General features: G+C 42.7%; 2 protein-coding genes across 4 annotated transcripts; one reads left to right on the forward strand and one right to left on the reverse strand.

Moving 5' to 3' along the window:
- Window positions 1-500: 500 nt before the first annotated feature.
- On the reverse strand, window positions 501-24,680 carry LOC117964913 (sulfotransferase 2B1-like). Of its 3 annotated transcripts, none has more exons than XM_059010792.1 (6): window positions 24,496-24,680; window positions 3,124-3,332; window positions 2,422-2,548; window positions 2,049-2,143; window positions 1,279-1,459; window positions 501-807 (listed from the first exon to the last, which is right to left on the reverse strand). In XM_059010792.1, the coding sequence occupies exons 2-6, from the start codon at window positions 3,319-3,321 to the stop codon at window positions 692-694; spliced, it is 717 nt and encodes a 238-aa protein (XP_058866775.1). In that variant the 5' UTR covers window positions 3,322-3,332; window positions 24,496-24,680; the 3' UTR covers window positions 501-691. The 3 variants fall into 3 exon arrangements, with proteins under 3 accessions (XP_058866775.1, XP_058866773.1, XP_058866774.1); XM_059010790.1 differs by lacking the exon at window positions 24,496-24,680 and adding an exon at window positions 4,370-6,101; XM_059010791.1 differs by lacking the exon at window positions 24,496-24,680 and adding an exon at window positions 3,830-3,983.
- On the forward strand, window positions 11,829-16,739 carry LOC131709068 (calcium-binding protein P-like). The gene is made up of 2 exons (XM_059010793.1): window positions 11,829-12,302; window positions 16,283-16,739. Exons 1-2 carry the CDS (start codon window positions 11,946-11,948, stop codon window positions 16,430-16,432), a joined length of 507 nt encoding a protein of 168 aa, XP_058866776.1. The 5' UTR covers window positions 11,829-11,945; the 3' UTR covers window positions 16,433-16,739.
- Window positions 24,681-25,991: the final 1,311 nt, after the last annotated feature.

The following is a 25,991-nucleotide window of genomic DNA, read 5'->3' on the forward strand; positions in this document are numbered from 1 at the left end:
AGCACAGAGAGGGCTGGTAAAGCATAGGGAAGCATTGTAAAGCACAGAGAGGTGTGGTAAAGCATAGGGAAGCATTGTAAAGCACAGAGAGGTCTGGTAAAGCATAGGCAAGCATTGTAAAGCACAGAGAGGTCTGGTAAAGCATAGGGAAGCATTGTAAAGCACAGAGAGGGCTGGTAAAGCACAGGGAAGCATTGTAAAGCACAGAGGTTTGGTAAAGCATAGGGAAGCATTGTAAAGCACAGAGAGGTGTGGTAAAGCATAGGCAAGCATTGTAAAACACAGAGAGGGCTGGTAAAGCACAGGGAAGCATTGTAAAGCACAGAGGTCTGGTAAAGCATAGGGAAGCATTGTAAAGCACAGAGGTCTGGTAAAGCATAGGGAAGCATTGTAAAGCACAGAGAGGTCTGGTAAAGCTTAATACAAAAAAATGGATGGCAAATTCACAGTATAACCATTGGAAAGCATGGTGGGAAAACTGCAAAAAAATAAATACTGTGCAAATTTAGCAAGGTAAATTTATTAGGACGTAAGAGGATACAGCCAGTTAATGCTATGGAGGTGGAGTGCCATCTAGAGGGTGTTTGGTTAATTGCAGGTAGGTCTCTGCGATGTGATTTAACAGAAATGTCCAAATATATATATACATATATATATAGACTTTTTTTTAAGTTGAACAAGAGGGTTCAATTTAATTCTCATCCCAGGAGAATTTCAAGTTAGTATCCTTCATCTCTTCCCGGTAAACAGAGTTAAAACGCTCTTCGTTGGCCGCACTGAAGTGGTTTCTCCAGTCCCCAGAAACACCTGATTTAAAAAGAAAGAAAAAGAAAGAAATGTAAAAAGGAAATAAAATAAACGTTTCTGTTTGTGTTCTTTAATTCAAAAGCAATCGGACTCTTGCATTAGGATGGGAGAGGATTAGAGACTGACAGAGCCGTGTTCCCCAGACCGGATGGATCAATGAAGTAACGCAAAAGCTGCTGTTGGGTTCTTGGGGTTGTTACAAAGCCAACAGTATGTACAGTTAAACAGCACAGTACAGTTAGGCCCTATTCTGCAGCCGAGTCTCAAACGTCCCGGGAAATGTCGGACAATAGACACGGTGGAAAGCAGGAGCACTTTTGCCTTGTAAAAGAAATATCGCAAAAGTCAAATATCGTAAAAGAGCCAAAATCCTCAGTCCGGATGACTGAAAAAAAGTCTTGAACCCCTGCCTGTTAATGTCGCTTCAAAAAAAAAAAGGACCCGAGTACAAATCGTGACCGCAAGACCCACCTTTTCTTAAAAACTCGGACTTGTCCTTGTTGAAGACCTCCCCGGGTACCAGGGAGTAGTTGGACATGGCGTTGTTTTTCATGCTTTCGAATCCCCCTTTCTCGACAATCCTGTCAACAGCCTCCTCGCTCAGAGGCCTCCCCAGAAAACGGCTCAACTTTACCACGGCGCCCCTTAAATCCTAGAAATTCAAAAAGGCACGATTAATACACGGCAGGACCGGTCATATCCGATCCTGTAAGATACGACACCCTCTATTAACCGCACGTTTTATTATGGGGTCTCAAACAGTAAACTCAGCTCTGAGCAAGGCAGAATGGATTCAGACGTGTTTAATAGCAGGGTGTTCACAGCGCTGCTTTTGACATCCAGCTGAACGAGGGCTTGCAGTCCGAAACGTTCTGAATATAAGATTTATTATTAAATCACATTTTGTGTATACTAAAGGTTTAAATGATTAAGAAATAATTTTAGCCACAGAATGATTGAACAATCACAAATTTACTGAACTGGGGGTTAGATAGCTGAAGGCTTTTTGTCCGAAACGTCCTGAGACACACACACACACAGAGTATATTATTAGTTCGAGGTAGAACAGTTGTTTGCGATTATTTTATTGTTATTTCACAGAGTATGGTCAACTTGGATCTCTTTGCATTTGTGCTGGCTCTATTCTCACTTAGTTTACACGCTACTTCTGGCGCGTAAATAGCAGGTAAAACATTGAGAATAGTAAACTGAAGGAGGCAGAGAGAAATGTGCTTCTGTACCTCCAGCATCTCCTCATACGTAACATAGAGGATGCGCTCCTTCAGCTCCGAGCTCCTCCAGCCTTTCACATGATCAAACCACTTCCCGAAAAGCACTGGCAACACAAAACACATTGAAAACTGTTGAATGATCATTAAAAAAAAAAACAGCCAAAAATACAACAATCGCATTGTGGCGCCTTTCGCGACCACGTCCTCTCAGCGAACGCTGTGGGAAAAAAAATTAAACGTAATGAACACTACAGCGTGTGACCACTAGGTGTCACTGTGGTCCCTGTAATGCTGCCCCGCAATATCCTGTTCAATGCGGGTGAATGTTTACTGCATTCTTTCCTAGCAAGACTGTCAGCACATCTCCTACATCAGAGCTTACGTTTGCCAGCCAGGAACTTTTCCACGAATTCCTCAAAGGTGCCGGGATCCTCCAGGAAGGTAGCCATGCCGTGGAAGTGGAAAGACGACACCAGGACATCCTTAGGGTTCCGAGTGACATAGATAACCTGGAAGAACGACCACAGCATCAAAACCAGGGTGAGCAACAGCAGTAAAGCAGAGGGAACACGAAGCCGCTTTCTTAGGAACAGTTCGAGGTTCCTGTATCAACCCCCCCAAAGTCTCCCTGCCTGGTGTGCCGCGCAGTGGCCTGAAACCTCGTCTTCTGAAACTCAGACGACACTGCTGCTGTACCCTTGAGCAAGGTACTTTACCTAGATTGCTCCAGTAAAAACCCAACTGTAAAAATGGGGAATTGTATGTAAAAAATAATGTGATATCTTGTAACAATTGCAAGTCGTCCTGGATAAGGGAGTCTAAAAATAAATAATAAAATAATAATAATAAATACTTATACGTAAAACAAACAAGGTCCTATTGGAAGCGACTCAGCAGCTGTTCATGGTGCATAGTTCGCTCCCTAGTCTAAGTCGCTTTGGATAAAAAGGTCTGCTAAATAATAATTATGAATTAGTTATTATTATTATTATTATTATTATTATTATTATTATTATTATTATTATTATTATTATTATTATTATTGTAGGATTTCCATCTTACAGCAGGAGCCCGGGTGACATACCTTGGCCTTTGATTGGCTGAAAGAGGAGGGCATGAGCTGATACGGTAAGTGGGTGACGATGCCTCTTGGGGAGGGACGGGCATCTAGCAAGTGCAGGGCTCGCTTCTCCTCGAGCCAGGGCATCCGGTCCCAGTTCGGGATGGTCTGTATCGGGGACAGGTCCCCGCCGCTCAGAATCACGGGAACGATCTCCTGCATCCACGTCGTACCTGAAAACAGAAGGAGAGGTCGAGACGGGATCGGCCGGCAAACCGACCCCACAATAACCGAGGCGTGGGGAAAAATCCCGTTCGGACAAATCTGAATTTTTACAGGAAGGTCATCAAATCGAAACTCGCCTACCTATCCTCAAACAAAGGTTTCATTTGAAACCAGTTGTTGGATTATCTGGTCCGTGTTATTCAAGATACAAATAAATACAAAGACTCGTAACTTAGAAACGCCAGGTTTATACAAATTCCACATCTAGCAACGTGTCATTTTCTTTTCTTAGAGCTAGCTCAATACATATTGTACTTGGCATCCTGTTCTGCGCCGGTTCAATGCTTTTCTCCAGAACGCTGTAGTTTGATTTGTTCGAAGTATTATTTTCATCCACCTGCCCCTTTGTTCCAATAGAACTACATTGAAACTCAAGAAGTTCCATTTGTAATCCACCTTTATTTAAAGCAGCGAGTCACCCGAGATTCACGTGGAACAAACCCACCTAAGTCAGTGTGAATGCCAGGTTGGGGTCCGTGTAACGTGATCGCTGCCAGTAATTGCATGGGAGACCGATAAATATTTTATTTCATGGACTTGGAGACATGGAAAAAAAATGATTAGCTAAGAATGTGCTTTAAAATAAAATCAATTTAATACACAGAGGTGTGGTAACGCATTGGGAAGCATTGTAAAGCACAGAGAAGTCTGGTAAAGCATAGGGAAGCATTGTAAAGCACAGAGAGGTCTGGTAAAGCATAGGGAAGCATTGTAAAGCACAGAGAGGTCTGGTAAAGCATAGGGAAGCATTGTAAAGCACAGAGAGGTCTGGTAAAGCATAGGGAAGCATTGTAAAGCACTTTGAAGCATTAGGAATACCGTGCTTTAATAATAATAATAATAATAATAATAATAATAATAATAATAATAATAATAATAATAATAATAACAATAACAATAACAATAATAATAATAATAATAATAATAATAATAATATTTTTTTTAAATACAGTGGTATAAATCCTTACAGTAATGCTAAACTCACCCGATTTGGGGTAGGTTACAACGAAGACATCATCGTCCCTGACCTGAAAGTCCTCGGCGTATTTCAGGCTTTCTGATGAGTGTACCGCCTTCGTGAGCGGGATCCCTTTGTAGATCAAATTCTTCTCCTCGTTGTCCATGTCGGATTGCTACTCTGGAAGCTGAATTAGCGCAGCCTGCTCCGTATTTAAAAATGGATCCAATTGCTCGGCGAAACGGCACTTTATTTAATCAAGTCATTCCAGCGTTATCTGTGCATCTCCGCACACTATTCCCTATACAGCCAATGAGATTCTGCCTGAGCTTTACCACACCTCTCTGTGCTTTACAATTCTTCCCTAAGCTTTACCACACCTCTCTGTGCTTTACAATGCTTCCCTAAGCTTTACCAGACTTCTCTGTGCTTTACAATGCTTCCCTATGCTTTACGAGACCTCTCTGTGCTTTACAATGCTTCCCTATGCTTTACCAGACCTCTCTGTGCTTTACAATGCTTCCCTATGCTTTACCAGACCTCTCTGTGCTTTACAATGCTTCCCTATGCTTTACCAGACCTCTCTGTGCTTTTCAATGCTTCCCTATGCTTTACAAGACCTCTCTGTGCTTTACAATGCTTCCCTATGCTTTACCAGACCTCTCTGTGCTTTTCAATGCTTCCCTATGCTTTACCAGACCTCTCTGTGCTTTACAATGCTTCCCTATGCTTTACCAGACCTCTCTGTGCTTTACGATGCTTCCCTATGCTTTACCAGACCTCTCTGTGCTTTACAATGCTTCCCTATGCTTTACCAGACCTCTCTGTGCTTTACAATGCTTCCCTATGCTTCACCAGAACTCTCTGTGCTTTACAATGGTTCCCTATGCTTTACCAGACCTCTCTGTGCTTTACAATGCTTCCCTATGCTTTACCAGACCTCTCTGTGCTTTACAATGCTTCCCTATGCTTTACCAGACCTCTCTGTGCTTTACAATGCTTCCCTATGCTTTACCAGACCTCTATGTGCTTTACAATGCTTCCCTATGCTTTGCCAGACCTCTCTGTGCTTTACAATGCTTCCCTATGCTTTGCCAGAACTCTCTGTGCTTTACGATGCTTCCAGTCTTTTGGCTGCGAGCGCAATCTGTTGTTGCATTTTCGTACTCTCATGCACAGCACTTGTCTGAAGAGCGCATTGCCGCTTGCTTTCCTGTGCTGCAATCCTAACGGGCGGAATAAGTTTCTCAAAACTGCCCTGCTTTCCTGTCCCAAATGCAGGGGGAAAGGGGGCCCCCGTTGCTTCTTTCACAATGTGTGTAAGCTAACGGCGATGGCAATACAGCATTTCCTTGCACGCTATGTAACTGTAACCCCTGTATGCAAAGCGGCACGCGTCCCTGCTTTCAACCCATCAGCGCTCGTCCGGTTTCCAGTAGCTGGTTGATCTAAAAACCTTATCAAGTCGGGTTTCAAAGGATCCAAATGATTCAGCCTCAGCAACATGAATAGATGGTAACCCTTGCACACCTGTCCACTGCCCCTTATTTTCCGGGACTCTCCAGTTTTTTGGTCACTAGAAACATAAGAAAGTTTACAAACGAGAGGAGGCCATTCGGTCCATCTTGCTCGTTTGGTTTTTAGTAGCTTATTGATCCCAGAATCTCATCAGAAGGATCCAGCAGGACTTGGCTCCAGACAATTCTCCCAGACAGCTCCCAGGACAGATTTTCTGTAGTCTAGTCTTACTGTTAACCCCCCTTATGTCAACAAACCTTTAATTTCTGCAAAAGTCATGTATGGTGTGGTTACTGAGATCCCCGACTGTACCCAGCAGTGTTTAGGACCCAAGGGATCCTGTGGCTTCTACGGTGACTCCCGGTAAATATAAATAAATAAATAAATAAATAAATAAATAAATAAAATATTGACACAATTTCAAGCTTCTTGGACAGCAACATAATCTCACAAGCCTAAAAAACGTTGGGCTGATTTTAACTGTCCGGTATGGGACCAATAATGATATTTGTGGTACACACGAGAGATCACAAAAACACCAACCAAGCGAGTGACGCTCAGAAAACCAGCCCTTCAAGAATATTTTTCGTTGCCAAAGTCATAACGAAAATCTCGAAAAATGACCATTTGCAAAGCCCTTTGCGTGTTGTGACGAGTTCAACAGATCTGTACAACATCGGCTACTTGTAATAAATTAACAAGTCGTAACAAAAAAACAAAAAAAAAAACATTGGAAACAAAAAAATTCAAAGGTCTTTGTGACCCAGCTACTGGCAGCTCTCTATTCAACGGGCTGACACTGCAACCCTTCATCCTGGCCACGTGATTACACGTCATGTCTGTTCAATAGAGGCAGGCAGGTTCGTTGCCATCCCAACCAGGCCGGACTGTGCAACCACTTTTCAGTAACCGCAATGGAAAACCCAATTCATCCATCCCTGAATAGATGGTGAAGCACAGAGAAGCATTGTAAAGCACAGAGAGGTCTGGTCAAGCATAGGGAAGCATTGTAAAGCACAGAGAGGTCTGGTCAAGCATAGGGAAGCATTGTAAAGCACAGAGAGGTCTGGTCAAGCATAGGGAAGCATTGTAAAGCACATAGAGGTCTGGTAAAGCATAGGGGAGCATTGTAAAGCACAGATAGGTCTGGTAAAGCATAGGGAAGCATTGTAAAGCACAGAGAGGTCTGGTAAAGCATAGGGAAGCATTGTAAAGCACAGAGAGGTCTGGTAAAGCATAGGGAAGCATTGTAAAGCACAGAGAGGTCTGGTCAAGCATAGGGAAGCATTGTAAAGCACAGAGAGGTCTGGTAAAGCATAGGGAAGCATTGTAAAGCACAGAGAGGTCTGGTAAAGCATAGGGAAGTATTGTACAGCACAGAGAGGTATGGTAAAGCATAGGTAAGCATTGTAAAGCACAGAGAGGTCTGGTAAAGCATAGGTAAGCATTGTAAAGCACAGAGAGGTGTGGTAAAGCATAGGGAAGCATTGTAAAAAAAGAACTTGGCATTGAAACGCTTTGGCATTACTTAAATTCCCTTACATACCTGGAGACAGATTTTCGAAATGCGTATCCGGGGTGGCAGACTGCAGCTAGAACCGGGTTAGATTGGAAAGAAATGCGTTTTACAAACGGGTTTTGGGGTGAAATATGAATCAAAACAAATACTTTGTAAAGGACAGCCGGTCCTTGACGGTTACGCTTGAGTGGAGTAACATCCGAAAAATGCGTTTCTATTATAAATTAGTAAGATAACAGAAACGAACTGCAGGCACGCAGTCTCTGAGTCTACTAGCGCATACACACCGTGCACAGAGGCGACGCAGACAAGAGATCACCGGTCTAGCGTCTGAGGGGGAAAAAAGCCGATCCATTGATTAGCTCTGTATTGCAGCCACACATGTAGAATGAATGTAATGTTTGGAACTAATGATTGGCGAGCATGGTTAAGATTTGAAACGTGGTGTAGTCTCATTCTGAGCGCGTTAGGGAAGTGAGCAGCTCCGTGAAAGAACGCGCTTAACGGCAAGTCCTGCTCAGAGCGCAGCACAGCGAGAATGAAACCCGCTCCGAGCCGCTCGGTTACTTAACTGAAATGAATGGGTAGAAAGGTTGAACTTAAACGTAAAGAAATCAAGTTATTATTATTATTATTTATTTCTTAGCTGACGCCCTTATCCAGGGCGACTTACAATTGTTACAAGATATCACATTATTTTTACATACAATTGCCCATTTATACAGTTGGGTTTTTACTGGAGCAATCTAGGTAAAGTACCTTGCTCAAGGGTACAGCAGCAGTGTCCCCCACCTGGGATTGAACCCACGACCCTCCGGTCAAGAGTCCAGAGCCCTAACCACTACTCCACACTGCTGCCCAAGTGCAGCGACATCATCATTCTGTTGTTAGTTGTTGATATTATACATGTATACCATGCATGAAAACCTTTATTTACATTTATTAAGATTTTAACACTAGAAGGACCGAAGATATACTCATACCTAGAAGCCCCACAGCAGTCTTTCTGACGGCTGTATTCAAAACTTTCTTATATTGTTTCGTATGTGCTCCACGTCTGCCAACTTGTTTTTGATCATCAGAACAATTTGACGTCACTGGAATGACGAGGAAGAAACCTGTGCTTGACATCTTTTGACATCAGACCGGAAAGGGAAAATTGTAATGTCGGAGCTGGTCCGACATAGGACCTCAAAGGGTTAACGCACCCACTGTAAACGTGATAGCTTAAAGCCAGCCGTGAAAGAGACAGCGACCAAGTGGCGAGCTGTCGCCCGGTAACTCTGCGACAGAACCACAGTGTGCTCCTGACACGCATCGGCAATAATGGAAGATAGGCCCGTATGTTTCTGTAGTGCAGAGCTGTGCTGAGGGAGACAGGGCTGGGGTGTAGACAGATCGCTCACAAACACAAACTGCACTGAAACGAGAATGAAAGGTGTTGACTAATTGGTGGGTGACTACCAGATTTTCAAAATCTCTGAAGCTTAGAAATAGTTTTAAAAACCACACGATTATTATTATTATTATGGTAAAGCATAGGGAAGCATTGTAAAGCACAGAGAGGTCTGGTAAAGCATAGGGAAGCATTGTAAAGCACAGAGAGGTGTGGTAAAGCATAGGGAAGCATTGTAAAAAAGAACTTGGCATTGAAACGCTTTGGCATTACTTAAATTCCCTTACATACCTGGAGACAGATTTTCGAAATGCGTATCCGGGGTGGCAGACTGCAGCTAGAACCGGGTTAGACTGGAAAGAAATGCGTTTTACAAACGGGTTTTGGGGTGAAATATGAATCAAAACAAATACTTTGTAAAGGACAGCCGGTCCTTGACGGTTACGCTTGAGTGGAGTAACATCCGAAAAATGCGTTTCTATTATAAATTAGTAAGATAACAGAAACGAACTGCAGGCACGCAGTCTCTGAGTCTACTAGCGCATACACACCGCGCACAGAGGCGACGCAGACAAGAGATCACCGGTCTAGCGTCTGAGGGGGAAAAAGCCGATCCATTGATTAGCTCTGTATTGCAGCCACACATGTAGAATGAATGTAATGTTTGGAACTAATGATTGGCGAGCATGGTTAAGATTTGAAACGTGGTGTAGTCTCATTCTGGGCGCGTTAGGGAAGTGAGCAGCTCCGTGAAAGAACGCGCTTAACGGCAAGTCCTGTTCCGCTCCTCCTGAGCGGCTCAGAGCGCAGCACAGCGAGAATGAAACCCGCTCCGAGCCGCTTGGTTACTTAACTGAAATGAATGGGTAGAAACTTTGAACTTAAACGCAAACAAATCAAGTGCAGCGACATCATCATTCTGTTGTTAGTTGTTGATATTATACATGTATACCATGCATGAAAACCTTTATTTACATTTATTAAGATTTTAACACTGGAAGGACCGAAGATATACTCATACCTAGAAGCCCCACAGCAGTCTTTCTGACGGCTGTATTCAAAACTTTCTTATATTGTTTCGTATGTGCTCCACGTCTGCCAACTTGTTTTTTTATCATCAGAGCATGCGCATTGAACAATTTGACGTCACTGGAATGACGAGGAAGAAACCTGTGCTTGACATCTTTTGACATCAGACCGGAAAGGGAAAATTGTAATGTCGGAGCTGGTCCGACATAGGACTGCAAAGGGTTAACGCACCCACTGTAAACGTGATAGCTAAAAGCCGGCCGTGAAAGAGACAGCGACCAAGTGGCGAGCTGTCGCCCAGTAACTCGGCGACAGAACCACAGTGTGCTCCTGACACGCATCGGCAATAATGGAAGAAGAGAGGCCCGTATGTTTCTGTAGTGCAGAGCTGTGCTGAGGGAGACAGGGCTGGGGTGCAGACAGATCGCTCACAAACACAAACTGCATTGAAACGAGAATGAAAGGTGTTGACTAATTGGGGTGGGTGACTACCAGATTTTCAAAACCTCTGAAGCTTAGAAATAGTTTTAAAAACCACACGATTATTATTATTATTATTTTAAAAGAATGTTTATGATTTCAATAAGGTGTTTTTATTACTGGTTTAATATTGGCTTCTGCACGACCTCTGCACCTTCGTATAATGTACTTGTGACCTTTCAGCGTGCGTCTAAACATGCAGGCATTCATCAGTCCATCCATCCATTCAGTCACAAAACGGGGGCTGTTTTGTTTTTTGTTTTTTTTATCATGGGACGAATTCACCCTGCTCATAATGAACAGCTGCTTGTGAAAGACAGTCAAGTTGACTCGGTGTCTAATGATGTTGGTGAAGTCCCAAGATTGCGTTGGAAAACACATGCGAGAATGGGCCAACGCTGCCGCCTGCTGGTGGAGTTAGAGGATAACAGCATTCATTCGAAAGCCTTTTCCCAGTGAGAGCACGCAGTTTATAAATAAATAAATAAATAAATAAATAAATAAATAAATAAATAAATAAATAAATAAATAATCTTCAACTCGCTAGCTTTCAACCGTCAATATTCTGTCGGTCACTTGAATGGAATTATTAGTACTGTAAATATATAGATCCCCCCCCCCCAGCAGCTACTAAACAGAATCCCGTGTGCTGCCATGGACAGTGTGAAGATGGAATCTGTCCAGATTAAAGAGGAGTTCCCTGAACTTGAACTTGTCCCCATTAGAGTGGAGTTCTCTGGGCTGGCTTCCCTCCCCATTAAACAGGAGCTCTGTGAGATGCAATGTGACAGCAGCCAGCCAGAGGTCTCTGAGATTAAAGCTGAGCACAATGAATTGGAGATATTTTCCAGGTTCCAGTCCAGTTTGTTCATGGGTAAAATTTTCCACGGTGTCTCTAATTACTGTGTATTTGCATACTAGTTACTTAGTAAATACGTGTAATTACAATGTATGTATGCATAGTTACAGGGGGCAGCAGTGTGGAGTAGTGGTTAGGGCTCTGGACTCTTGACCGGAGGGTCGTGGGTTCAATCCCCAGTAGGGAACACTGCTGCTGTACCCTTGAGCAAGGTACTTTACCTAGATTACTCCAGTAAAAAAAACAACTGTATAAATGGGTAATTGTATGTAAAAAAAATAATGTGATATTTTTATAATGCAAAATAATGTGATATCTTCTAACAATTGGAAGTCGCCCTGGATAAGGGTGTCTAAGAAATAAATAATAATAATGTACTTAATGTGAAAACACATGTCCATGGTTTTTCGCGGAGAGGCACACGTTAACTTTGACCCTAACTCAGTCACAGCACCTAGACAGCGGTGTTAAACTCCAGTCCTCTATCGTGAGATCGGTATAGAGTATACTGCAGTACAGCGCTCTCTTCTCTGTCAAAACAAACGCAGCCCTGCAGCACTGAAAGTGCAACGGCCAATAAACAAATGAGCAAACTGAAGCTGTAAACCAACGCCCACCCTCTACAGCCAGGCTGTCCTGCCTCCACCCCAAGCCTGGCCCCTCTTGGCACGCATTGTGAAATTGAGAACGAGAGAGAGAGAAAAGCAGACATACAGACACAGAGGCACTTACACAGGGAGCGCACGCAACCCCACACTGACAAGACTCCAGCGAGCTATCGCCGAGGAACGCGTTTTCAGAGATGAGTAAGCAAAATCCAGGCTACCCCGGGCAGTACCCCGAAAAAAGCGACTTTGCCGATTCCCCTCCCGCTTACCAAGATCCCGGGATGGCTGGGTATCAGACGAGCTACCCCGGGCCTCAGCAGTACGTCGCATATCCCCCCGGACAGGGACCCTACCCTCCAGCACAGCCCTACCCGTCCCCCCAGGGCCAGTACCCCATGGGGCAGGGGCCGGCGGTCACTATGCAGCCCGCAATTTACGTGCAAAGGGCCCCTCTGGTTCACCCCATGCCTGACTATTTGGGGTACTCCATTTTCACCATGCTGTGCTGTTGTCTTCCATTGGGGATCGCCGCTCTTATTTACTCAATTTCGGTAAGTAGACTTTTTTTTTTTTCTAAATCTGATTCTAAACGATGCCCAAGTTACATAGCATATTGTTTACTTAGTGGCAGTAGAATTTGTACTGGTATTTTACAATGAAAAGTAAAATACTGCGTTATTAAAACACATTTTTAAAGTTATAAAATGATGAATAAACATCGTAATAGTTTTGTTTCCCGTTAACACACACTATATATATATATATAATGTGTGTGTGTGTGTGAGAGAGAGAGAGAGAGACAAACTCATTCGTGTACCGCCCACGTTCACAAACCTTTCACACAGGTGCTTATCCAAAACGCCACAGAATATAAAAGAAAATATTTTCTGTTTAGTAATAGTCGTCAACCATTTTGAGTAAGAGACGAACCGAAGTCCATTGGTTGCTGTTTGCTGTTTGCAGACTGGGTGGGTCGCACGCTCAGGATGGCGCAATTCTATCCTGAATTAAAAAAAAAAAATTACAATTAAAAATCTTATTAAAAACACGAAACACAACGCGTATAATGTAGAGGGGCTTCAGTTAGGGCTAGTTACAGGTAAATAATTCCGTTTAGGGGCTCTGTGACGTCATCAATTCCAAGTCTTTTTACTGTTTGTATGTCATGTACTATCTCTGCCCTGTATTTCACTGTATTTAAATGCATTGTTTCTCACTATCTTGACAAGCGCTTTGTGATGGCCGTCCATTATGAGAGGCACTATATAAAATAAATATTGATGTGTAATACACGGATACCCTTGCGATGCTAATAAAGTAGATGATGTTCAGCGATAGTTTTTTTGTTTGTTTTTTTTTAAACATAGTGTCAGTGTTGTACAGATGTTCTGTGTCGTTATCCGTCGCTTCTGCTTTGTTTGGATGATTGCCTTTATGCCTTTTGTTTTAATTTCCCGTTCCTCTCCAGTTTCTGTGAAATACGAATGTACCAGCCTGACGTCATTTTTTAAACGTATTCTTATTTGGTTGGTCATTAATGAACATTTCTGTACTGTGGGTGTTGTCGAGTGATTGAAAACGAGACATCTTGTGTTTGAATTGAAAGCGAGGGTCTCGAGGAGTCGAATGGGTCAAACTTCAAGCATAGTTTCCTCGAGAGGAATTATCACGTTTTTTTCGAATGGCTCAGGATGCAAATATAGCCTTCATCCATGTGTGTGTGTGTGTGTATATATACACACACGTGTGTGTGTACATAATATATATATATACACACACACACACACACACATAACATTACTGAACCGCTAAATAATCCTGTAGGAGACTTTCATTCACACTTTACAAATGAGAATGTTTTCCTTTAAATACACATTCTTACAGTAACTCTGTGAGTCGAGCATTAATCTTAACCCTGTCAAGATCTTTTCACCTTCCCCTCAGAGTCTAGAAATCGCTTTAATACAGTGATAAACCACTATGTGTAATTGTAAAATCGTGACAGCGAGAGATTTCTCTTCTACGGTGCACATGTAGATTTGCTGAGCGCTGCTGTCTTCTTGAGACAGTCCATATGCTGTATATCCTTTTGCCATGTGAAACAGTGTCGTTCATACAAGAAAGACAATGTTGTGGATTCCAATATTAGAGTTTGGAGAAATATGGCTTGTGGAAGGTCCCAACTAATTAATTAGCACTACTGTCTAGAAGTCTGGTAAAGCATAGGCAAGCATTGTAAAGCACAGAGAGGTCTGGTAAAGCATAGGGAAGCATTGTAAAGCACAGAGAGGTGTGGTAAAGCATAGGGAAGCATTGTAAAGCACAGAGAGGTGTGGTAAAGCATAGGGAAGCATTGTAAAGCACAGAGAGGTCTGGTAAAGCATAGGGAAGCATTGTAAAGCACAGAGAGGTTCAAATCCCACCTCATCCACTGACTCATTGTGTGACCCTGAGCAAGTCACTTTACTCCTTGTGCTCCGCCTTTCGGGTGAGACATTATTGTAAGTGACTCTGCAGCTGATGCATAGTTCACACACCCTAGTCTCTGTAAGTCGCCTTGGATAAAGGCGTCTGCTAAATAAACAAATTATAATGATAATGATCATAATAATCAGTAGCAGCCCGGACTGGCAGCCACACTGGGTTGAGCGGTGCAGGGAAACATGTCAGAAGACCTCATTTTGGATTGCAGCCACGGTCTCTGAATGACTCACGCGAGGCGCAGTGCAGTAGCACTGCATCCACAGCGTTTAAGACCAGTTTATCACAAAACATGCTCCTGGTTTTCAGAGAGCCACATTCAAGGATCTGCAGGATCTGAATGGCTGACAAGCATGTCAATCTAGGGGAAAAGCAGCTGATTGGTTCGTGACAGGACAGGCGCCCCCAAAGGAGGTTGGGGGAGAATTATCTATCACTCTCCATGCAAGACTATCAGAAATCAGGGCTTGCAAACGGAGAATGTTTGAAAACAAGTGAAAATACAGTGCGTGTCTGAGGAATGGATTTCTGTTCAAAACTGCTTGTATGAGACCGATATTCTGTCTCCTTGTTTATTTAATAGTTAATCTGAGGATATACGGTTCATGGAAAGTATTCACATCAACAGATTTTCCCTAAAACTAACTAGTATGAATGTAAAAAAACCCAGCATATTTAAAATGATTTCCGGATCAAGATTATTCTTTCCCACGGCTTGTATCACTTTCAGAAATGCTCCTTTCCTTCTTGTTTCATACCCTCCTCTGATATCAAGCTGAAATGCATTCGGAGACATTTAAAAAAAAGACTTGAAGCCTGGACCGAAAGGGTTAATAAGGATATTCGGAGTTCTTCTTGTTCCTCAAATTCTGTTTATTTATTTTTTTCAAATCTGGGGAGGGTGGAGAGAAACGACGTACTTATTAGAGAGACACAAAGCGTAGTTTGTCTTTTTTTAAATTTGAATTCAGACTGCAGCCCGTTTGGATGCATCCCAAGTGACTTCGTGCCAGCCTAATCCAATGTAATGCACCACAATGCCTTAATTGAAGTGGTTCTCAAACTGAGTGGGTGCTTCGTGTAGTTTTGCAGAGCTTCTGCTCAGAGCTGTTGTTTGTGCCAAGATTCCACAGCCGCCCCCCTCCCCCCTCCCCCCTCCCTACCTACCTCTCCATGAACTCTCTCCCTGCTGCAGCTGCTTCCGGTCTATTCCCATAGCACTGACATGCACGGGGGAGGGGGGCTGGTGGGCTGACTTTCTGCCCTTATGCCCCAAAAGTGCCCCTTTTTCTCAGTCACGCGATGCTTGAAAAGCGCCTTTTTTCCCCTCAACGAGCCCCTGCCCTTTTAAATGTCCTCTGCGCGTTACTCCCTCGCTGTAAATATATTAACCTGTCCGGGATTTGAACCTCCTGGTATCAAGCCCCTTTCTTTAACCGCTGGACCGCCAAGCCTCATTATGTATGTATTGCGCTGTGCGAAGGATTGAAGCATAATTTAATACGATAGGTTGAAGTTTTTTTTTTTACATTTCTCATCACGCAACTACTTAATGGAAAAAACTGACAGCAATTGAAAAATTTGACATTACAAAATCTAACATGAAATACTGTAGGCTTCCGGTAGACTTTTGCGATATCATTTTGCAGTTTCTTTGATTGACTTGATGTGAAATAAAAAGATCTACATTATGTTTATTTTTTTATTTGCATTACTTCTCAATCCTAAGATTGTAGGTGATGCAAAACCTTTGGCCACACAGCAAACAAATGCGCCGCCCCCTCCTTCAGCGTATTGAGGGGAAGCACTGAACTCGCGAGACGGATTGCTCATTACAGTCCAGAGCATGTTTCTAAAAAAAGAGGCAGTTATCTATTCAGGCATGCCAAGATACTTAGTGAGCAAGTCGTCTTCAGATATCCAGCACATTTTTTAAAGAGGAGACCGGGTTAGCAGGGTATTGAGTGTGCAAAGGGTCCGAGTGAGGAAAAATGCGGCTCCCGTGTAAATGAATGAATTGGAGGTGTTTTTTTTTTTCTTTTCTTTTTAGACTCGAGATGCCAATAACATGGGAAATGAAGAACTGGCCAAGAAGAATTCCAGACTGGCCCGGAACCTGAACCACACCGGCTTGGGCATCGGCATTGCTATCCTTATCCTGTGGATCGCTTACGTGGCATTCGCCGCGTCACATCACTGAAACTGCGGGATAATCGCTTTTGCAGAAAAAATCCGTGCACTTGCCAAATGAATGGATCATTTCTGTCATGATCCTTCTTGTAATTATAAATATCGTTATAATGTAACTTGCATCCATGCCGCTTTGGTGTTACACATATGTAGGAACATTTAAAACTGCACACAGCTAATAAAATACAGTAAATAATACAGTAGCTAATAAGCATCGCTTGCATTTTCCATTGTAAAGGACGCTACGGTATTTGATTTTTCTTTTTTATTATTGTTTGGTATGTTTTATTCTTTTAATAAACCAAATATTCAGATTGCTCCTTGGATATTCTGTTTCATTGCTGCGTTGCTGTCCCTGCATTCCAAACTTGTGGCTCGGAATTCTCTTTAAGGAACTCAAACTCCCAGAAGCCCCCATGCTTTGGCTCAATGTTCCATCCAGTGTCTCCGCGTTCCTGAAGTGGAATGCTGGGAACTTATAAACACCTATAGAAGTTTGCCAAAATAAAAGCATAGCAACGTGCAATAAAGCATTGTAAAGCACAGAGAGGGCTGGTAAAGCATAGGGAAGCATTGTAAAGCACAGAGAGGTCTGGTAAAGCATAGGGAAGCATTGTAAAGCATAGAGAGGTATGGTAAAGCATAGGGAAGCATTGTAAAGCACTGAGAGGTATGGTAAAGCATAGGGAAGCATTGTAAAGCACAGAGAGGACTGGTAAAGCATAGGGAAGCATTGTAAAGCACAGAGAGGTCTGGTAAAGAATAGGGAAGCATTGTAAATCACAGAGAGGTCTGGTAAAGCATAGGGAAGCATTGTAAAGCATAGAGAGGTATGGTAAAGAATAGGGAAGCATTGTAAAGCATAGAGAGGTATGGTAAATCTTATTTTAAAAAAAAAGCTTGGAAAACTATGCTAAATGCATAATCAGGGGAAACCATGGGGGAACTTCCAAATGACCGCGCAAGATTTACTGTGGTCACTCAGCGTCACATGAAAATACATGCAAGGAGCAATCTGTAAATTAGCCAATAGCTTTGAAAAGCCATGAAAAGTCATTTCATACAAAATGCAGTTTTAAAATGCCTATATAATTTGCGGATCTAAATACCGCAGATGCATATGAGCTAATAGGTAAGATTTACTGGAATTAGTTTGTAGCTGTAGTAACATTATTGGGAGCCACGCATGTCTCTTATTCATACAAATATTACTATGAGAAAAATATCATTTTTTAATAAATGTAGGAAAACAACGTAGCCTAATGCTTTGTCTAATGCCTTAATGATACAAATGCAATACTAACAAACCTGCCAACCATCTCTAAGAAATGGGGGTGCTTAGACCAGGGGTGTCCAAAGTCACTCCTTCTACTCCCTGTCTTTGTTTCAAATCACACACGACTGAAAACAAAGTCTCACTTTTTGATTTCGTGTTTGTTAACTGGGTGTGTTTTTTGCCGTCCTGATTTTTTATTATTATTATTATTATTATTATTATTATTATTATTATTATTATTATTATTGCTAATAACAATTTAGTTTTGAGATTCCAGCCTAATATCTGTGCCTTAAAGGGCAAGCTTGACGATCCAACTTTCTTCTGTGCTCTACGTCATTTACTACATGTTTTTAAATATATTAACCCCTATATCGTGTGCCTGCAGCTTTGAGAGAAATCTGTTCTTGCCAGAATGGAAAATGTGTATATACCCGTAATGATACAATTGTAATCTGTGGATTCATTTTCAAATAAATAAATAAAATAAAAATAAAAACATAATTGAGATTTTGTTTGCAAAACACTTTCAATGGCATCTTTCTGGACTCTCATAAGAATGACGGTTAACACTTCTCATGAAGCGCCTCTAATGACCGTGTGTTTAGAGAGTAGTCACGTAGTAAATGCATGCCTGCTTACACAGCAATGTTAGCCTGCACAGGTACAATGTACTTAGTGTGTCAATCCCTTAACCTTTTCTATATGGTACAGTATATACTACAGTACAGTCACTAGATCAAGTGGAAGGAAACGCAAATGGATGGAGACACAGATGGATCACATTAGTTTACTGTAAAGCTACGTCTTAGTTGGTGCTTATCTTGGCGAGAGCCGAGTTCAAATCAGCATGAAGTTTGAACATCTACTGTCATGTTATGGAAATCATTATTACAGTACTGTAGTACAGACTGAAATAACTAGTGTAATATAACACTGCTGCATGATATTATGACGCATACTGGAACACACTACAGTAAATACTGCAGTATTTTCTATATTATTATTATTTATTTCTTAGCAGACGTCCTTATCCAGGGCGACTTACAATTGTTACAAGATATCACATTATTTTTTTTACATACAATTACCCATTTATACTGCTGGGTTTTTACTGGAGCAATCTAGGTAAAGTACCTTGCTCAAGGGTACAGCAGCAGTGTCCCCCACCTGGGGATTGAACCCACGACCCTCTGGTCAAGAGTCCAGAGCCCTAACCACTACTCCACACTGCTGCCACATATATATCTCTATCTAGTTGTAACGGGGGGGGGGGGGTCAGATGTAACATTCTGTGAAGAACAATTACATAAACAACATCACACTTCCTTTAACTCAAGAATTGAATGTTTTATTTAATAAGATCAGTTTCCACATAAAGCAAATGTGTTTGTTTTTATTGAACTCAAAAACTGAATATCTTTATTGAAAAGTAGAAATGTTCACATAAGGCCATTTTTTGTTGTTGATCTACTGTTTAGAGAATGTGTTGCGTTAAGAACCACTTGACACCGAAGGGAAGTGGACTGTGTGAATGGATCGCAGTCTAAATATAGACGTCAAACCCCATTAATAATTATACGCTTTACAGTTTCAGCACCTGCAGTACGTAACCCCAGCCCGGTTCACTTCCTTGTGAGGTGACGTTGCGTCATACACAAACCCCCTCCACAGACATTTCAATATATTATTATTATTAGTTTATTTAGCAGACGCCTTTATCCAAGGCGACTTACAGAGACTAGGGTGTGTGAACTATGCATCAGCTGCAGAGTCACTTACAACTACGCCTCACCCGGAAGACGGAGCACAAGGAGGTTAAGTGACTTGCTCAGGGTCACACAATCAGTCAGTGGCTGAGGTGGGATTTGAACCGGGAACCTCCTGGTTGCAAGCCCTTTTCTTTAACCACTGGACCACATAGTCGTGTTCAAATGTATTTCAACACCTCGAGATTTTTCATGTATATCCCAGTTGTATGAAAACCTCTGGTATGTGAGAATTTCCATTGTCCGTCAGTAATCAGTGATCTAGAAACAGTAGGCGCTTTGTGCTTGAATCAGGCGTCTTAAACAGCTTCTGAAAAGTCTCATGCGGTTTACCACGCGTGGCTCTGTGTTCCTGTTATCTTTCTTTTTAAATGAACTGCATGCGTGGCCTATTTAAAAAGTAATATAAAAGTAATCAGTAATATATTAATTCTATAGAAGTAGCAGGTGACATTCTAGAGCCGGTAATAAGCGATCGAGTCCTACATATACTGAATGCATGTATTATTACATAGATCTCAAAAGTGCAGTTTTGAACACCGTGTACAGCAGAACGGTTTGGAGCTCGTTAGACCGCTTTGTACTTCAATCAGGACTCTTTAACAACTGCTAGAAAAGTCTCCTGCGGTTTACCACGTGTGGCTCCGTGTTCCTTTTCTCTTAGTGTTTAAAATAGGAAGCTGTGTGGTCCCGTGGTTAAAGAAAAGGGCTTGTAACCAGGAGGTTCCCGGTTCAAATCCCACCTCAGCTACTGACTCATTGTGTGACCCTGAGCAAGTCACTTAACCTCCTTGTGCTCCGTCTTTCGGGTGAGAGGTAGTTGTAAGTGACTCTGCAGCTGATGCATAGTTCACGCACCCTAGTCTCTGTAAGTCGCCTTGGATAAAGGCGTCTGCTAAATAAACAAATAATAATAATAATAATAATAATAATAATAATAATAGAAATGAATTGCATGTTGTGTGACCTGTTAAAGTCCAATCAATTAAATTAGACCGTCAGACTTTCAGTTTCCGTAGTTTGACTTCACACGCACAACAAATCAAAACTACAGAAGCAATGTTCAGAGAGAGAGAGAGAGAGAGAGAGAGAGAGAGAGAGATTGAGAGAGAGAGAGAGATTTTGTATGATCTGGGGAAGTTTTATAACATCTGATTGATTGAAACGTGTTATCTCTACAGCTGTCTGTTATATTGATAAAGAAAAAACAATCTAAACGTAATAAGTGATATATTCATTGTGTAAGAAGTAATATGTAACAGGATGACATTATTACATAGATCTGAAAAGCACAGTTTTGAACACTGTGTACAGTCGCACTGTTTGGAGATGAGTAATTTCGGTTCAGATCTCGTTGCAATGACGTCACAGTGAGAGGACAGAGAGGAGGGGGGTTCCCACGTGACTTGGGAAACTTTGAGATTGCAAAACGAATTTCCTGTGTTCGTTTGTTATATTTTATTCTGGTGATAAAAAGACACGGTTTGGCTATAAATCTCAATGCAGAGCGGGGGGGGGAGGGAGAGGGGGGAGAGAAGGAGAGGGGGGAGATAGAGGGGGGAGAGAAGGGGAGGGGGGAGAGAGAGGGGGAGAGAAGGGGAGGGGGGAGAGAAGGGGAGGGGGGAGAGAGAGGGGGGAGACAGAGGGGGGGGGAGAAGGGGAGGGGGAGAGAGAGGGGGGAGACAGAGGGGGGGAGAGAAGGGAGGGGGGAGCTGGTTAATGGTTACAGTCTGGTGTATCATCCATGCTTGGAAACGTTGTAGAACTCATCAAAGCCACTGCAGACGCTGAAACTTTTATAGGTGAACCAATTCACCAGGATGTAATGACCGAAACAGAAAATGAGACATTTTAAGATGATTTCGTAACAGTACCAAAATGGCTCTTTAACACAGCCCAGTTAAACGCTATTAGCTGAATCAAGGGAAGTAATGTAAAAACTTTACAATGCATTAGTAAGACCTCATCTAGAATATTGTGTTCAGTTCTGGTCACCTTGTTACAAAAATTATCCCGGGTTTAAAAGGCATGTCGTATGCAGACAGGCTAAAAGAATTGAATCTATTCAGTCTTGAACAAAGAAGACTACGCGGTGATCTGATTCAAGCATTCAAAATCCTAAAAGGTATTGACAATGTCGACCCAAGGGACTTTTTCAACCTGAAAAAAGAAACAAGGACCAGGGGTCACAAATGGAGATTAGATAAAGGGGCATTCAGAACAGAAAATAGGAGGCACTTTTTACACAGAGAATCGTGAGGGTCTGGAACCAACTCCCCAGTAATGTTGTTGAAGCTGACACCCTGGGATCCTTCAAGAAGCTGCTTGATGAGATCCTGGGATCAATAAGCTACTAACAACCAAACGAGCAAGATGGGCCGAATGGCCTCCTCTCGTTTGTAAACTTTCTTATGTTCTTATGAAAGGTTTGCCTAATAGCTTCTGGGTCTCAATCGTGTGAAATAAATCAATGACTGTTAATCTGTTGAACCCAGCACATCTATATGAAGTACAGCGTTGTCATCCCGTGCCTTGACTATAGAACACGATTCTGAAGTAAAAAAGGGGTTTTATTCTCAAAGCCTTTCCTCCAGTCTTTAATTAACCCCTAGTACTTATTTTGTTGAAAGAGGTATTCGAGTTTCTGTTTCTCAAGGTGTCTTGAACGCTTGCAGTGTGTTTTAGTTTTTTCGCTTTGCAATGTAAACATGTTTTTCTCATTTCAAAATAGATCACAGAAAGAATGAAGAAAGAATGTGTATCTCCCATGGCTGCTTGATAATGAATATCTCTTTACTGGACATGATGACAAGAATGCGCTTTGTTCTTTGAGGTCTGACTTACACCCACGCACATCAGATGACTGATTTGTGAAGATATCAGTTTTCAAAAGTCAGGGTCCAGTTACACTATAAAGGTGTCTGTCAGCCTCAGGCTAAATTCTAAGACTTTTTTTTTTGATTATTAATCAATTGTTCAAGAGACAGGAGCTGCTCCGAGGAATAGCCTTGGGGTTGAAAAGGAAGAGCGTTCACGTGAGGGTGAGAACACGCTGCCACTTTGGCAGTTGGGGTTTGATACAGCAAAGTTGTCTCAAACTAGGTCTCCTGGAACCAGGTTTTAAGCCGCTGTTCCCGAAAAAGTGACTTTGTGTTGAACCCAGCTTTATATTTCACAGTGATTGACAGGCTTGCTCATGTTCCGCTACCACAAGCTCAGCTGTGCAGACAGCAGCGTGAACACATCAAGACGGGTCAATGATCTCCTTTATATACCCACCTGCATGGAACCCTCTGGGGGTGAGGATCTCAGTGATCAGTGATAGAGAAACAATAGACACTCATGATGTGTGAAAATGTTCGACCGCTTTGTGCTTGAATCAGGCGTCTTAAACAGCTTCTGAAAAGTCTCATGCGGTGTACCACGCGTGGCTCTGTGTTCCTGTTATCTTTCTTTTTAAATGAACTGCATGCGTGGCCTATTAAAAAAGTAATATAAAAGTAATCAGTAATATATTAATTCTATAGAAGTAACAGGTGACATTCTGGAGACGGTAATAAGCGATCGAGTCCTACATATACTGAATGCATGTATTATTACATAGACCTCAAAAGTACAGTTTGAACACTCTGTACAGCAGAACGGTTTGGAGCTCAGTCATCTCGGGTTCAGATCACGTTGCAATGACGTCACAGTGAGGGGGGGTCCACTCGTGAGACATCTGGAACAGTTGGCATTGCAAAAACCAATTTCGTTTGGTCTGTTTTTCCCCCGGTTTCCTCCTGCCGTTCTGAATAAAAACTTTATTCAGAGGACAAATAAACACACTATCCCCCCCCCCCCCCCCCCCCCCCCCCCCTCAGAACATCTGAAAACTCTACTGAGGTTTTATTATGAAAAATACTACCCCCAATCCACACTCAAGCAAGCTCAATTAAGAAGTGCTATAAGAAACACAATCCAAGTTTCGACTAGAAGACTTTCTCCATGTCTTTGATGTTGAACTAACCGCGAGGCTGGCTACAGCGCCTTTATAACCTCCTGCCTTTTGCAAGCATTCTGCGTCACCTTAAATTGATTATTTGAAAAGCCAATCAAATGCCCTGGTTTCCTCCAATCGGGACACACTGGGATGGAGGGAGCCAGGGAGCGATTTTCCCCACAGGGATCGAGAATTGTAAAGCCATCCGTAGCCAACGACCCAATTTCTAGTGATCACGTGGCACCAGCCACGAATGGGACAGGGTGGATGATTGCACGTCGTGTTGTGTTTGCTGACGCTGGAAATGTCCCGGGTTATCTGAAGGGGATGTGAAATTAAAACCACGTGGAACAGTTTGCACAGGAAGTATACTGCTGCTCAGGATGACGCATTGCAACATTCTTGAGCTAAAATATCCTGTGAAGGGTTTGTTCAGTTTAGGGTTTGGGCACAAACCTTATAACCCATAGTACAAGCACAGCAACGTGCAATCAAGCACAGTGAAAGCATGGTGAAGCACAGGGAAGCATTGTAAAGCACAGGGAGGTCTGGTGAAGCATAGGGAAGCATTATAAAGCACAGAGAGGTCTGGTAAAGCATAGGGAAGCATTGTAAAGCACAGAGAGGTATGGTAAAGCATAGGGAAGCATTGTAAAGCACAGAGAGGTCTGGTAAAGCATAGGAAAGCATTGTAAAGCACAGGGAGGTATGGTGAAGCATAGGGAAGCATTGTAAAGCACAGAGAGGTCTGGTGAAGCATATGGAAGCATTGTAAAGCACAGAGAGGTCTGGTAAAGCATAGGGAAGCATTGTAAAGCACAGAGAGGTCTGGTGAAGCATATGGAAGCATTGTAAAGCACAGGGAGGTGTGGTAACGCAGTTTGTGTGGGTCGCTGCTCTCTGCAGAGTCTTTAAGAAAAGCAGCGATCATCACAAACCCAAGCAGCTGTTTCTTCACTCGTTTCACTCTGAATGGTGAATCAGCCCAGTGCAGTATCAGCCCCTCCCTCCCTCCGTGTCAGCCCGCCCCTCCCTCCCTCCTGCACCTGGTCAGCTGCTCCAGTGTCTGGCGGTGCCCGCGGATCCTGTGGATATCCTCACTCGTTCGCTGCCTGTCCCGAACACAGCGCTCCGCGTACGATCTCAAAAGCACGTCCCTCTTCTTAGACTCGACAGCGCGCTCCCAGGTCTCTCTGACTGAATTCTCTGTGAGACACACACAGACACACACACAGACACAGAGACAGACACACACAGACAGAGACACAGAGACACAGAGACAGACACACAGACAGAGACAGACACACACACACAGAGACAGAGACAGACACACACACACAGACAGAGACAGACACACACAGACAGAGAAAAAGAGACAGACACACACAGACAGAGATAGACACACACAGAGACAGAGACAGACACAGACACACACAGAGACAGAGACAGACAGACACACACACACTGACACACACACACACACACAATGGCACACACACACCCTGACACACACTGACACACACACCCTGACACACAATGGCACACACACACCCTGACACACACTGACACACACACCCTGACACACACACAGACACACACTGACACACAATGGCACACACACACCCTGACACACACTGACACACACACACCCTGACACACACACAGACACACAATGGCACACACACACCCTGACACACACTGACACACCCTGACACACACAATGGCACACACACACCCTGACACACACACACCCTGACACACACACAGACACACACTGACACACACTGACACACACACACACACACACACTGACACACACACACACACACGTAAATGCATGACCTGCTGTATGTGTTACTAGAAGTTCAGTATACAAATGAAACATGATTTCGTAGAATGATTCTTGTTTAAGAACATCTTTATTTTAGTGGTGTTCCGATACCTTCAGGTTGAGGACTACATCGTTTGATTTTATTTTATTTTTTTAAGCATTGTGAGTCCAAGGGCCAAAAAAAACAACACTTTCTACTCTGTGACGTAGTTGCGTCATCTTAGCGTGAGAGAGAATTGTTTATCCACAGTAAACACAGCAGCGCACGCATTTTGGTTTAGTGGTACTGGGCAAAAAATAAAAATAAACTTTGTTCCAGGATTCACAGAGAGTTCTATTGTGGATTTGTTCAAATTATCAAATGTTGTGGTTTAGCTCCGTGACGCCGATTTTAATAGGTGTTGTTTTATTCAAATTAAGCCAACACAAGCTCGCGGATACAAAGGCATTTCTGATGGCCGTATCGCATCAATACCAGGGTCCGCTACACGACTGGATTTGTGCACGACTTAACCCTGCCTGATGCAACTGTGCGCTTAAATATATCGTGCAAAAAGCCTTATCCATGAAGTACATTGTAACGATGCAGAATAACATTGTAATCACGTGTCAGCACGCGTGCATTTACAAAGTAACTACGCAGTAAACCGAGACTCATAATGGAAGGCGTTACCAATATCAATACCAAGTTTCATCACAATCTTTTTCTAG

Source organism: Acipenser ruthenus, chromosome 41 (genome assembly GCF_902713425.1).
Source record: "Acipenser ruthenus chromosome 41, fAciRut3.2 maternal haplotype, whole genome shotgun sequence".
Lineage (NCBI taxonomy): Eukaryota > Metazoa > Chordata > Actinopteri > Acipenseriformes > Acipenseridae > Acipenser > Acipenser ruthenus.

Excerpts from the sequence above, each read along its gene's own strand:
- LOC131709068 (XM_059010793.1), top strand. The coding sequence starts at position 11,946 with ATGAGTAAGCAAAATCCAGGCTACCCCGGGCAGTACCCCGAAAAAAGC. Across the intron at positions 12,303-16,282 it reads CTCTTATTTACTCAATTTCG|ACTCGAGATGCCAATAACAT; the intron begins GTAAGTAGACTT and ends TTTTCTTTTTAG.
- LOC117964913 (XM_059010790.1), bottom strand. The coding sequence starts at position 4,508 with ATGGACAACGAGGAGAAGAATTTGATCTACAAAGGGATCCCGCTCACG. Across the intron at positions 2,144-2,421 it reads AAAGTTCCTGGCTGGCAAAC|TGCTTTTCGGGAAGTGGTTT; the intron begins GTAAGCTCTGAT and ends TTGTGTTGCCAG. Across the intron at positions 808-1,278 it reads GTCCGAGTTTTTAAGAAAAG|GTGTTTCTGGGGACTGGAGA; the intron begins GTGGGTCTTGCG and ends TTTTTAAATCAG.